The sequence below is a fragment of the Hesperophylax consimilis genome, chromosome 20, assembly GCF_061612785.1.
Source record: "Hesperophylax consimilis isolate HC1 chromosome 20, BYU_Hcon_1.0, whole genome shotgun sequence".
In the NCBI taxonomy this organism is placed as follows: Eukaryota; Metazoa; Arthropoda; class Insecta; order Trichoptera; family Limnephilidae; genus Hesperophylax; species Hesperophylax consimilis.
Window position 1 is genome coordinate 25,956,335 of NC_142855.1, and position 15,123 is coordinate 25,971,457.

Here is a 15,123-nt window from a genome sequence, read left to right on the forward strand (position 1 = left end):
TTTCAAGGTATCATTTTTAAACATAAATTTTGAATAATAATAAAGGAGATCAAAGAAATAGCTGGTAATTGTTGTAAACTAGTTCCAGTTTGTAGTACATTAGTGTGGTTCTTCAGGTCGACATTTAGTGGATGATCTTTGAGTAATATTCAGTACGGGTAGACTTGATAATAACAGAGTGTCAGTAGACTATATACTGTCGCACTATTTGTGCAAGTTACTTAAAGGAAGGTTACTGGTAAAAATATACAATACGAAAGCAAGCTTATATACACAGTAATTTAAGACTTGTATCAGCAAATAGCTACACTTGTATGTGTCTTGGTGAGGTTTTTGATTTTTTTTAAATTAAGTATGGGTTTGCATGTATCTTATAAAATATGCTGTCTGTGTATAGGGCGTGGGGATGGATTTTGTTTGAGTATGAGCGCTCGTGCGTCTTGTTAAGTCTGACTTCCACGAACCGGGATAGTTGCAGTAAGAGCATGAAAATGGTTTTTCTTAAATATGATTTAGGATGTGTACAATTATACGTCCTATTTCCGCCCACAATACCAGAACTAGAAAACGATTTTCTTTAGTAGAAGTGCGATTGAACCTAACTAATTTGTTTATTTATTCACGTTCTCCATAAAACGGCGATGATCGTGATATACACATATCACTGAGAAGATTACAAATTTGAGGTAAATATAAGTAAAAAAAGGTTATGAGGGCAGTTCTACTATTTTGTGACATGCGTCAAAAGATAGTTGTTGAACGTGACGTTGAAAATGTCAAAGGTCAATTCAGAATCGTTAAGCAGTTGAGTCTCTCTGTTGATTGGCGCTTTCTGATAGATAGAATTCCTCGCTTTAGGATCATACAAAAGTGTATGGGATCTCCCACAACAACTTTAATAAACCTCGTTTATGAAAGGCGGTACTTCCGTAGACACGAAAAGTTACAGTAAAAGCACGATAATGGTTTTTCTTAAGTGTGAATGCGAATGTGTCTCGTGAAATTTGACTTCTCTGAACATGAATATTTACAGTAAGAGCATGAGAATGGTTTTTCTTTAGTATGAGTGCGCAAGTGTGAAATTAAGTTTGATTTCTGTGAACTTGCATAGTTACAGTAAGAACATGAGAATGGTTTTTCCTTAGTATGTATACGAATGTGTACAACTAAGCGTCCTCTTTTCAAGCAAGAATAGTTGCAGAAGGAGCATGAAAATATTTTTTCTTTAGAGTGATCGCGAACGTGGATAAGTAAGTTTGACTTACGGGAAGATGAATAGTTACAGTAAGGGCATGAGAATTGTTTTTTATGAGTATGGGTACGAACATGCTTCATTAGGTTGGACTTCTGTGAACATACGTAGTTGCAGTAAGAGCATGCGTATGGTTTTTCTTTAGTATGAGTGCGAATATGTATAGTCAAGCCTGACTTTTCTGAACATGAATATTTACAGTAAGTGCATGAAAAGGGTTTTTCTTGAGTATGCGTAAGCTTGTGTCTAGTTAAGGAAGAACTATTGGAAGTTGAATAGGTACAATTAGAGCATGAGTATGGCTTTTCTTTAGTATGAATGCGCACGTGTGAAGTTAAGTTTGACTTCACTGAACATGAATAGTCACAGTAACAGCAAGAAAATGGTTTTTCTTTTGTGTGAATAAGCTCGTGTCTCATTAAGCTTGAATTCGCATAACATGAAAAGTTACAGTAAGAGCATGAGAACGGTTTTTCTTTAGTATGAGTTAGTAAATGAGCAAATAGGCCAGGCTCCGAAGTAAGTTTTCTGTCACATTTAGAACAAGGGAAATATTTAGTATTATTAGATATCTTCCCGTCGCCTTGTTGTTGAAAAGAACAGTTCCTAACTATGATTGCTGCACCTAGAAGAGAAAATAAAATTAGAATTGCGGTTTGTTGTGAGGCTGTTGGTAGGGGCTTGGAGAGATAAAGACGGGGGGGGGGGAAGACGGGAACGTACCTAGCTATTCAGGTAATCCATCAATTCTGAATGGTGGTCTTCAGGTGGTGATCAGCTCGATAATGAGAGTGCTTTAAACTCTACTGATTTTGCGGAGATAGTTAGCGTGAGTGCAGTGTACATATTATAAAAGGTGTAATGTTCCAATTAATATTTTTTTTCACTTTAAATTACTTTTTACTTTAAACTTTTTTTGATACAATTTTCTTTGAATAGTGTGGAATGTGCTAAATAAGTGAGAAAATCAGATTAAAAAAAAAGGTTTTACCTGCCGTTTGTTGAATTCTTCCAGAGTGCTCGGAGCATTCATTTTTAATATCTGGGAGTTCGATTTCACGTTCTGTATACGAAATATCACTTCGTTTTTTTTCTTTCTTCACTGTTTCTGTTTTGATGGTGACTCCCTGTAGATTAGAATTTTCCGTTGTGCTAATTTCACCTGATGATCGAAAAACTTCATTAAAATTGGAAAAACTAAATATTGGTAGTCGACAATTATATGCATTAGCAAAAAACAATCGACAGACATTATTAACTATGTGAAAAGTTTTGTGGGGCTATCACCATGCTCACGATCGCAATGAGCATTGCGCATCCTCTCTTAACTGTATGTAAACCAACAGATATATTGTAGGAAGGAGCAAAAAAAATAACGGGAACGCTGTTAGGTTAGGGTTAGGTTGATAAGCAATTCTGTTTGTAGCACATCGACAATTTTATCGTTTTACTAGGTTAATAATTAATGAAAATCATAATTAATAATAGTTCAACAAGATTTCCCATGGAACAAAAATCATGGAATCGCTCACAGACTACATTGATAGTAAACTGATGAGTTGAAATCACAAATGTTTTCGAAATTCGAGACGGAATTAGCCGATTTAAAAAAATCAAGCCAAATTTTAAGCAAAAGATAAGTTGAAGTCAATGAAAAATTATATAAAATTCTCGATTTACCGAAAAAATACCAACAAAATTATAGAGGACTTTGAAAATAAAAAAAATTAAAAAGCAAAGAATCAGAACAAATAGTCTGTAGAGGATACCGAATTAAAGTATCGGCTAACGAACCACCGCACACACAAGGACGGCCAAAAGAAATTATGGAGTCAAAAATAGGTAAAGGCATTGTTTCGTGTTTTTAAGGCTTCAAAATGAAACAAGTTAACCAATTCAAATCCAATAAGGTGTTCCACAAGGCAGTGCCTTAGGCCTGATTTTATTCCTGGTCTTTGAAGTTTTAACTGTCACGGCTCCATCATTAGTTTCGCAGATGACACAGTCCTTATCCTTCGTGGAAAGTCTTAGTTTAAGGATTACTCCGTTTTGGCAGAAGATATTTTATAAAAAATAGCTCCATTAAAATTATCCTTAGTATATATTACTTGTTTTTACATACTCAGAAACGTGAACGGCGTGTGACAGTTCCACATCAGGACTTTGATATATGTACCTAGACCTACTAACCACCTAACATCTTATCATATTATTCGGTACCAAGAGATCATTTACATGCTTACGCTGGGAGCTGGGAACTTGGGATTGCCGTACCGAGGAGAGCCGCATCGGGCGAATGGAGTATTCTTATTTCTCATACGTTTTAAGTGCACGGCTCCCGTTCCATTGAGCCGTAATTCAATTGAGTCGACTCTTTGAGCAGTACGAAAATATTGAACCCATTGCAACCCTTTAGAACCCCCACATACCATGTGTTTAATTCCCTGAATGTAATATCTCGAAAACAATAACATCAAAAATATATTTTAATTTACGCATTAAAAATCCAGGATGACTTTACACACACAAACTCAGGTCAATTCAAAATATATTCATTACAATACACATCCACCAGCCTACAACTAATATGATTTTTGGACATAGAAATTAACAATGTTTCTCAGTAAAATTATTCACTAACTGCCCAATTGCAATAAAAACAATTAGAAATTAATTGACTTCAAAAGTAGTATGAAGATATGGATCATGGGCACGGGAAGGAAGAATATAGATATAATGTTACAACCTAACAAAGATTAAGGTTGTGTTATATTTATCTAATAGATAGTGCTTTATAATTTTCCTCTTATAATATTTTAGCACGCTCAAAAACTTACTTTAAAATAAGTAAAGCACTTTAAGAAAAAATTTAAATAGTTTACAAACCACACACAATAACATAAAAAATATGACATTTGAATAGGGTACCCCAGTAGTGTAACATTAAAAAAAAATAATAAAAATAAAACGGTATTGTTTACGCAATATATATGAGATTGGTGGGTATCCGTTCGCAGACTTGGTGGATAGGAAATCTCAAATCCTGCAATTGTCCTACCTACCAAATGTACCCATCCCAAAAATGTCACCATGACCAGTTGATGTTGCAAGATGTCAATAAAAGTATAAAACAGTCTGCTCAGAGTACAGCTCAGTGCTCAATGCAGCTCAGTGCTCAATGCAGCTCAGTGCTCGGATGGTGTAAATTGACACCTCAGACGGAAAGAAAGGATGTTTGAATTAATGGAGACCACGGATTATTACATACTGTATAAAATAGTATCTCAGACAAGGAGGATTGATCTATAAAATAAACACAACGGTGAAATAAATTATTGTGAAAATTACTTAATATTCATATTTCGAGTGCATCCAGAATCTGACAGACTGGCCGCAACTGGGCTTTTTTTATATTCCAGAAGTCCAGGTTTAAACATTGAGGAATAGTGTTTATCAAGCTAAGGGTGTAATAGTTATATTTGCCCCACCTGCAAGAAATAACTGTTACTGAATCTCGGCTGGCTGATAACACACACGCTGGGCTGTTTGCGCCTATCAAGTATCGTTTAAATTAAAGGAAGAACATTTGAACGAGACGGAGATGCTTTTGTCCGGCAAACGTGGGAGTCAGTACCGAGCGGGCAAGCGGCTGTACTGGACATTCTGGAATTCTCTGAGCGTGTGATTTCTGACGAAATGGCCACGCTAGTTAGTTTAACCTTTATTTTACTGGACACTGTCTTCTTAAATTACTTTTATTTCTGTAGAGATTAACATCTCTACATGGCGAGCTACACTTTATCACAGGTTAGTTTATGTCTTGGTTTTTATGTCACTTTAGCGAATTCATATTGTTACATCTTAAATTCCTTGGTGCTAGAGCTCTTCGATCTGGCACATGGCTCTAAGTTATTATGACAATTTATTAAAATTATAGAGTCTCATGTTCTAATTGCTAATTTGTAAATATTTGTTAACTTTAACATTCCTTTTATTATTTTAACAATGCAAACTATTCTTATAGAAAACCTAATAAAATACAATGGCGTCTAGCGTGTTTAGTATTATAATCTTTTTACAGTGTGTTCATTTAATTATTACAATGGCCCCAACTTGTAATTTTCTATTAGTAAAATTCATCTCATTACAATGGCCTAAACGTGGCTTTAATTATTACTATGGCGCACCATCGCGTCTTTAATATTAGCAATACTCTTCTTATCATTACAAGCGGATGCATTAAAAATAAATAGCCTTATATAACATTGCAATTAGCACAGTTCTGGGACTGGTTCTTCCTGTGGGTTGCGTAGGGATTATTCCAGCCAACACCAACTAATAGAATGGAGTGTCATTTTCGCGACCCCAAGTATGATGTAATTCCCTTAATTCCAAAGACTGAGTTTTTAAATGCACTGCTGAAAACAGGTATCCCGATGCAATTTAATATAAAATTGACAGTTTTAGAATAAATATAAATCTCACGTTAATTTTCTTACCAGTCGTCTGATCAATTCTCATGGGATGTTCTAAACATTCCTTCTTCATACCAGACAGATCTACTTCAACTTCAGTCGCTGGCTCAATCTTGATGGTGACACTCTCCGGGTTAGAAAGGTCCATGACACAGCTGTGAGAGCGTTTAACTAACAACAGAGTACTCTGCAAATAATATATGAATCATGTTGAAGCATTTCAACATTTGAGTGTACGAAAGAATTATTTAAGTTTTTTTTAAATTTAAAAATATATCCTATTTGCTAGGAACTAAGACAAAGCAGGGTTTTTCAAAACATTAGCTCAAAAAGAACACGGAAGTGCAATATGGCCTTACACACCAAAAACATACCAACAAAGTGAATGTTTTATTTCACTGCAAAATATTATTTTACTTCTTTCCATAGCTCAACTAAACAAAATTAGCAATTAGTCACATTAAAAATAAGGAAAACAAACAGAACAGACAAAACATAAGGATTCAACTGATATTCATACTCGAAACCTTCGTTTGGCGTTCAACAAATTTTTGTTTTTTCAGTTTAAATCTATCCTATCAACATTTTACACCACGAATTAGAGGTTTTACAAATAATTAAATACCTGCTTTACTACTTTCGGTAATCTTTTAGAGTAGCTGGATAAGCTTAAAACAAATATTTTTTTGGTAAGTTTTTAGATTCTCACGGCCAAAAGCATTTTTGTTGTTTGTTTTTGGGGTGTTATGCCGTGTTGCGCTAACTCCTTCTTTAGCCGACGTTTCGGACAGCGTTGCAGTGTCCATCATCAGGGCAGATCCGGTATCACATCTTCGGATCTACCGGATCTGCCCTGATGATGGACACTGCAACGCTGTCCGAAACGTCGGCTAAAGAAGGAGTTAGCGCAACACGGCATAACACCCCAAAAACAAACAACAAAAATATTTTTTTGGTTAAATATGCAAAAAATTACATTTACTGTCAATCAAGATTAAAATTTCATGTTTGTCGATAGTTAGATAGATCTTGGATTACATATGAAGCAACTGTAACATGTTACCGTACTTTATCGTGTAGATTAAATTAACGTAATTTGTACCTATACACTGTTATCATTTCTCAATATAAAAGTAAAATTTTCGGTATGGAACATAAAAAAAATGTAATAAGAAGTCAATTGCTTGACTTTTCTAAATATATAAGATTAACACAACTCAAACACCAAAAGTTATGTAGATAGACGTTCAGTGCTACCACAAAGAACAATAAGTTAGTAGTAAAAATGTATTTCCGTAAGTCAGAAAACTAGTAAAACATATATCAACTCACGTACAAGGCGAAGCGCAAAGTTTCAATGTCAATGTGTTTCAATGACGAGGAACATAACCTAATATTGGAAGTAGTTGAGCAAACGTCCCGGAAAAAGACTGATCATCTTCGGAAAAAATGTAGCGATGAAGACAATTATTCAAAACAAGTAATTAATGCGATATCAATATAGAAAACGGAGCACTTAACTACGCACAGCTCAACCACCAGCCGTCAGTAGGATTTTACCATAGACAAAGAACAATTGCAGATAGCAATGCTACCAACTTATGCACAAAAAAGCTGGCAGTATTGTTGTTTTTTTCAGATCTAGCTTTCGAATAAACTAGAAATAACACCAACGCAATGAGATTTTGTTATTACTATACTAAGGAAAATTCTACTATTAACAATATGCATGTAAAATCAACAAAACAATGAAGAAAATATCATATTTTATGAAATCCAATACCGCCATAAAAACAAAATGTTTACAGTTTTGTTGGTTGTATTGGTACCTATCCTCTCCTAGTGAACTATCTACAGTTGACCTTTGTCTATGATTAAATCTACCTGACTGTTGCCGAGAGAGTTGAGTTGTCCTTCGCTACCTGCTTCGTTTTCTGTGTCATTGCATAATTGCAATATGAGTGTTTTGAATTAGTCCATAAATTATATTTGAAGATGTAGAATTAACATTACTCGTCTACTCAACTACTTCGGATATAAGGTTATGTTCCTCGTCATTCAAACACATGGACATTGAAACTGCTCTTCGTCTTTTACGTGAGTAGATTAATGTTTTATTATCTATCAACTTTCTGACTAATTACTGACTTAACTATTAGCTTATTGCTCTTTGCGATATCACTGAATAGAACGTCTGTCTACAACCTACATAACCTTTCGGAGTTTTTTAAATTTTATTTTCCATTTGTCACTATAAATAAGAATAATCTTTATCCGCGCCAGAAAGTGGTAATGCTTGTATTTATTTGGAAAATCCGTACTTTACCGGTGTAAAATGGTTATTTGCTTCCGTTTTGTTGATTAATTTTAATATTTTTTGTGTTTCTTAGTTAATATGTCAAGGCGTAATAGCTCTTTTAAATGTTGTAAACTTTCGTCGTTCAACTAAAAACTTTATCAACTCTGTTAAAACGCTGTTCACACTTCACATTAGCTTTCAAGTGTCATTCTACTCCGACTTGATCTACGAAAATGGCCCTGTGTGAAGCTGTATATTATTCAGCCGAGGAATTAAACACACGATGCCAACTAGGTTACCGACAGGTCGGTTAAGTTGGTACCCTCGATAGTTCTTCCGGTTATCTATCTGCAGTTATAATTTTTCTATGGTTAATTCAATCTGACGGGTGCGCCTGTTCTCACATTGCTGGAGGATTGGGGGCGGAGCTACGAAATCCGAACTTCACTTCATATCTGCCCGGCAAATTTAAACCTGTGACAATGAGAACTTGGCTTTCTTGGTTGGTTGTTATTTCTCCATAAGACTGCATAACAATTTCATCGAAGAAGGCACTTTGTCATAAAAATACAAGTAGTGCATTCAAGTTTAAATGATCTTAAGAGTTACTAGTGAAGTAGGCCTATCGTAAAGGAATATCAGGATAGGTCACGGATTAAACACAAATTTCTTCTACTTTGTGATTTTATTCGGAAAACCTAGAATATATAAGATTAAATAACAATTGTGAGGTCAGGCTTCTGGCAGAAAGCTTAAATAATACAAACATAACCTTCAAATATCAATACAAACTACCAGAGCTAGGTAAGTTGGAGGTTAGTAATAAAAAGTACAATAACCTATCCTAGTAATGGTTTCGTAACCAGGAAGTAGAAGGTTAGGTTAGGTTAGGTTAAAAAAAAAAAGGAATACAAATTAGTTTATGTTGGCCAAAAGGGCAGGGCTAGACGCTGCACGCTCTGTGATTGTAGTAGGGTAGGGCTACATACCTTTTCTACCATAACTGGTTCTGGTTGAGAATGAAAACCCTGAAGCCTTCAAGTCAGTATTGAATGCAGCGTATTTCTCCTGGCTGTCGAAGTATCCAGAATAATACTTATTTTCGTCCGTAGGGTTGATTATGTCTTGTAAATGTTTACTAATAACGACCTCCATGTTTCGTTTCTTTCAACTCAAAATCTCCCTCATACTTGAGAGATTTTCGAACGTCAAACCACAGTCAAACTTCAAGACTTCAAACAAATTATTTAAAATCAAGTTGATTGTTGCCAGCCTTCGTGTACACTCGGCAAACTTCGTAGTTCCGAGCCGCTTTGAGCCTTCGTGTTCACTCGGCAAACTTCGTAGCTCCGCCCCCAATCCTCCAGCAATGTGAGAACAGGCGCACCCCAATCTGACGGTCACTGATAACGACGGCTGTTGGGCTCCGTTCTTTGTGTTATTATCGAATTGAATTGTTATTTGAATGTTTGGAATAAGAGTCTAAATCATCGCATTTATATCTGAATGTTGAATTAACCTTTTCAGGGACGTCTCCTCAACTATTTCTTATATTAGGTTATGTTCCTCGTCATTGAAACACTTTGAAAACGTGAGTACATTTATGATAAACTTGTAGATTTTCACTGCACGCTTAGTAGGCAACACATATTTAATAGCACCTGGTTTCAACTTAATTTTCAGAAAAACAACTAATGATGTTGTGGGAGATGGTTAAAATGCATTAAAGTTCCATTTTTTCTCGATCAAAGTTATGTTGAAGGTTAGGAAATACGCATAAATTATTGAAATAACCCGAACTAAACCTTAACAACATATTTTGTACATGTTAACCCAAACCCTCGACTTAAATAGAGAGAGGTTATCTCCATTAGATATTTAAGTTAAAATCAAGTGTGGTTTTATTAAAAAGCCTTTGCATGCATCGGAATTCTATAAGTTTACGGATGTATGTTTCACTTAGTTACTCATTTTCTGACTTAAAGAAATACATTTTTTATATAATTTTAGATCTTTGTGATAATATTGATCGTTGCACTTGCAAATTTTCTACAAAACCTTTAGTTTTTTAATGTTTTAAACCAAAATCAAACAAACAATAATGTTGACCACAGCGTCCTCCCTGCCAGACGAAGGTTTCGATTTCGAATATAGGTCGCATCCTTATTATTAGTAAACTCATAAAACTATATATTAAACCTGGTGAAATGGTGTTACTTATTTGTTAATTAGTTTGCAGAGTATTTCGTTGTAGTTGAACGCTCTCAAAGCTGTGCCATGTACCTTCCTAATCTGCAGAGTATAACCGTCAAGAGACATGCCGAATACAGAAGTTGATGTAGACCTGCCGGACATGAAGTATAAATGTTTGGAACATTCCGTGGGAACTGAATACACGACTGGTAAGATATATTGCTGCGAGATTGGTGATTTTCGTGAAACTATTAATTTTCTATTAAATTGCACCATTAATAGCAGCTCATTAATAAATTAAAGTTGGGTCTTATGTCAGTGAATTGCTTTGGTGAAAGTTAAAAGTTAGGAATTTGTGATGGATCGTCAACGATGTTGAAAATAATGAATGTTTGCTGCACTTGAAACAATAATTTTGCAACAGTGTTGTCTTTCATTGTTTTATTTCAGATATGCGATATTCTAGCAAACCGATAAAATTATTCATATGTTGTTTAGGTTTACTTCATTGAGCTGACCTCCGAATACATATTGTTAATAGAACCGGGCGTTAAAATTCGATCATGTGCATATTGTGCATATCGTTTAGTCACACAAAAACTAAGTAGGTATGTATACATTTTAATGTAATTTTTCTGTTTTCAGGTGAAACTAGTACGACGAAGAATTCTAATCTGCAGGGAGTCAAAGCTGAACCAGGGACTAAAGAAGAAAGTGATATTTCTTATACAGAAATTGACATTGAACTCTTAGATATTAAGAAGGAATGCCTGGAACACTCTGAAAGAATTCACAAAACCGCCGGTAAAACAATGTTTAAATATATTTTTTTATAAACTCACACATAAAAATTAAAACTACAGGCTGAAATAAAGCATTGTTAAAAAAGGCTTACTAAAACTGAACCTTATGAAGTTGCTTAATTTCGAGACGGGCATTTAAAGCGCTGTGTCAACATTTTCGGATTGACCTGACACGTGACTACATGGCAGGTCATTCGTATGACCAGTGAGTGACATTAAGATTTTAATGTAAATTTTAAAATACAAAGAAGTATTGCCAAGTGTTGTAAACTACTAGAAGTGTCGTTGCGATTCTATTATGGAACAAGCTATAGCATGATGAAATGGGCGTGATAGATTTATAAATGTTAAAAATTTGTAGAATATTACTTTTTTTATCATATCGTCTCGCTTCTAGCCACAACACTTATTATAAGGGTTAAAGTAATAATTCCTTATTTCATTATCTTTTTAACTTTATCGTCAAGGTTTTCTTGTTTATAAAATCTATTACTGTTTACATCAAGGCAGTAGAGTTGAATATACTCTGCATCGCCTGATGACTTGATGTCTTTAGCCGTGTTTGGCGAGGAGATCTAAATAGAAAGGTACTTATCACATTCCTCTTCCCTCTCTCTTTCAACCTATCCTCTACCTTTAGCGTCACAACATACCCTGATTATAATGAGAGTTTTATAATTGTTTTCTCTTCCAGGCGAATCATTCATTGTTACGGACATCATCAACGTGACATTGACTGCGTCTCAAACTGGGCCAAAATAAATGGCTTGAACTTCAGTACACCCAAGTGCAATATCGTATCGTATACAAGATCAAAGAAACCGCATGTATTTGAATATACAATCAATGAAATTATTCTCCAACACCTAAATCAAATCAAAGATCTAGGAGTTATTTACGACAGCAAACTAACCTTTCACCAACACATCGATGATTTAATAAGCAGAGGATACAAGCTTCTCGGCTTCGTAATTAGAAACTCATATCCGTTTCGTAACACAAAAACACTGACGTTATTATATAACACACTAGTCCTAAGTGTACTAGAATCAAACTCGATCATCTGGGCTCCACATGAATTAACATACACTTCACGCATTGAAAGAGTCCATAAAAATTTTTTAAGGTTTTTATTCTCGCGGCTCTATGGACGTTACCCTTGGCTTTACCCATCGATTTATATATTAGGCATGACCAATTACCACTCCCTAGAGACACGTAGAGGTATTGCTTTGCTTAAATATTTTTTCCAACTAATAAACGGTCACTTATCTAATAATGAGATACTGGCCCAATTAAATTTTTTTGTACCAGAGTCTCACTCTCGAGGACGTCATCACTATCTTCTATATAGTAGAGCAAGCCGCACTAATTTATTAATGAACTCACCTGTGGGGAGAGCTACGTGCTTTTTGAATGCGGTAGATAAGAAATTAGATTTATTTTTTGTGTCCTATAGCGCATTTGCGAGATTTTTGGCATTGCATATACACTGCATAAATGGTACAATTATAACGTCTTAGGCTTTATTACCTGTAATTGTTATAAATAAATGTACAAATTATATATAAATAAATAAAAATAAATAAATAAATTACGGTCACCCGAACTAAAGAAAAACCATTCGCATGTTCTTACTGTAACTATTTATGTTCATCGAAGTCAAACTTAATCAAACACATTCGCACTCATACTAAAGAAAAACCATTTTCATGCTCTTACTGTAACCATTCATGTTTACATAATTCACAATTAACTGCACACGAGCGCACTCATACCAAAGAAAAACCGTTCTTTTGCTCTTACTGTAAGCATTCATGTGCACAAAAGTCACAATTAATTATACACGAGCGCACTCATACCAAAGAAAAACCGTTCACATGCTTTTACTGTAACCTCTCATGTGCACAGAAGTCACAATTAATTGCACACGAGCGCACTCATACCAAAGAGAAACCGTTCACATGCTCTTACTGTAATTATTCATGTTCACTAAAGCATTCCTTGATTGTACATATTCGTACTCATACTAAAGAAAAACCCTTCACATGCTCCTACTGTAATTATTCATGTTCACTAAAACAATCCTTGATTGTACATATTCGTACTCATACTAAAGAGAAACCGTTCACATGCTCCTACTGTAATTATTCATGTTCAATAAAGCAATCCTTGATTGTACATATTCGTACTCATACTAAAGAAAAACCGTTCACATGCTCTCACTGTAACTATTCATGTTCACAGAAGACACAATTAACTGCACACGAGCGCACTCATACCAAAGACCATTCTCATGCTCTTACTGTAACTTTCCATGTTCACGGAAATCCAGCTTGATTCGCCACATTCGCACTCACACAATGGAAAAACCGTTCACATGCTCCTACTGTAACTATGCATGTTCTCAGAAGTCACAATTAAATGCACACGAGCGCACTCACACTAAAGAAAAACCGTTCTCATGCTCTTACTGTAACTTTTCATTTTCACGGAAATTCAGCTTAATTTGTCACATTCGCACTCATACAAAAGAAAAACCGTTCTCATGCTTCTATTGTAACTATTCGTGTTCACTGAAGCCATACTTGATTGCACACATGCGCACCCAAGCGCACTGCAAGAAAACCCGTTCACGTGCTCTCACTGTAACCACACATGTGCACAGAAGTCACAATTAACTGCACACCAGCGCACTCATACCAAAGAAAAACCGTTCTCATGATCTTACTATAACTTTTCATGTTCTCGGAAATTCAGCTTAATATTTCACATTCGCACTCATTCAAAAGAAAAACCATTCAAATGCTCCGACTGTAAGAATTCCGAACTATTAGTATTCCAAATTTAACCGCCAGCTCGCTTGTCCAATCTGCAATTTTAATGGCAATTTCTGCCATTTTTATGGGATTTTATTTAATTTATTCACTCCGTTTATTCACTCAAGTACTTTTGCATTATAAAATAATCTATTTGAATAATACAAATGAGCTTTGTCGATAACGGTTTTAAAATAACTTAAGAAAAGAATTACGAAGAAAATTTCTTATAAAAGCTTATCACTTTGTGGTGTCATTATTTTTTATAATAAAAACAAAACTTATGTACACAAAACTATTTGTGTTTTAATTTGCTTATATATTATTTTCCAAAATTTTGAATTTTGTGTAATGAACGTATGGTGATTATGATTTAGTTTTCTTATGAACCTACTTAATGTAAGCTAGAATGTAGAATTTTATATTTGTAGAAATAAAAATTGAAATGCTGTATGATTTTTTATTTTGATTTATTTCTGCCTAATCAAGGACAAGAGTTCCTCTTTTCTGTTTCCTACGATAGTGATCCAGTAATATTTTGTAAAATATCTCACTAGGACTAAGCCTATATCGCGGTTAACAATTAATAACTAAATGAAGCAACATAAATTAATCACTAATACATACATTCTAAACAGAAAATTATTTAATTTTTATTTAATTTTATTTATTTATTTCACGCCTATTAAGGATTTTACATACATATATTGTTAGCAGCGCATTCAAATACTGCCGCCACAGTGTTTAGTTCACCAATTGGCCGCCAGAGGCGCTACTCTCATCACTGTCAGCCAATCAGGCATCTACACTTCGCGAGTGGTTCTCAGTATGGTTGGCAGAGGCGCTGCTGGTTGAAGGCGGAAGCGACTCCTCCGCCACCTACCGGCCACCCGGGGACGAGCAAGGATGGCAAGCGGCTGAGACTTGGAACTGCGCAATGCGCGATATAACCTTACTGAATATTGGATGTTATTATTGTAATAGACCGTGAAGACAATATAATATTTCATCATAACCATTTACTTAGCGTTTTATTATTGCTAACAATATATAAACAATATTTACGAAAATTATACATAAAAATAGTGCAGGAAACGACTATTTAAAACAATTGCAGAAAAATAAATATTAAGTCAAAATATCACTGAACTTGATCTACACAGCATGCAGGCACAATACACAAAAAATCCAAAATATTTTTTCCTGTTTCAGTTGACAAAATTATTATGTGTTAGTCAAATCAAATTAAATACCTTTATTAAAATATTCCACTACTTGATGA

General features: G+C 34.8%; 1 protein-coding gene and 1 long non-coding RNA gene across 3 annotated transcripts; one reads left to right on the plus strand and one right to left on the minus strand.

Annotated features, from left to right (window-relative positions):
• Positions 1-361: 361 nt before the first annotated feature.
• LOC149414435 (uncharacterized) lies at positions 362-7,211 on the minus strand. Its single transcript, XR_016304081.1, has 4 exons — positions 7,060-7,211; positions 5,752-5,914; positions 2,244-2,414; positions 362-1,877 (listed from the first exon to the last, which is right to left on the minus strand). It is a non-coding gene; the product is annotated as an uncharacterized LOC149414435 (long non-coding RNA).
• A 2,229-nt stretch (positions 7,212-9,440) lies between these two features.
• On the plus strand, positions 9,441-11,845 carry LOC149414436 (uncharacterized). 2 transcript variants are annotated; one of them, XM_089643718.1, is made up of 4 exons: positions 9,441-9,617; positions 10,259-10,428; positions 10,865-11,023; positions 11,717-11,845. In XM_089643718.1, exons 2-4 carry the CDS (start codon positions 10,344-10,346, stop codon positions 11,782-11,784), a joined length of 312 nt encoding a protein of 103 aa, XP_089499844.1. In that variant the 5' UTR covers positions 9,441-9,617; positions 10,259-10,343; the 3' UTR covers positions 11,785-11,845. The 2 variants fall into 2 exon arrangements, with proteins under 2 accessions (XP_089499844.1, XP_089499845.1); XM_089643719.1 differs by having other exon boundaries at positions 10,281-10,428.
• The last annotated feature ends 3,278 nt before the right edge of the window (positions 11,846-15,123 follow it).

What these genes read in the sequence shown, in the direction of transcription:
- LOC149414436 (XM_089643718.1), top strand. Translation starts at nt 10,344, where the DNA reads ATGCCGAATACAGAAGTTGATGTAGACCTGCCGGACATGAAGTATAAA. An exon ending in GGGAACTGAATACACGACTG is followed by an intron (nt 10,429 to 10,864) that starts GTAAGATATATT and finishes TTCTGTTTTCAG; the next exon opens with GTGAAACTAGTACGACGAAG. An exon ending in AAGAATTCACAAAACCGCCG is followed by an intron (nt 11,024 to 11,716) that starts GTAAAACAATGT and finishes TTTCTCTTCCAG; the next exon opens with GCGAATCATTCATTGTTACG.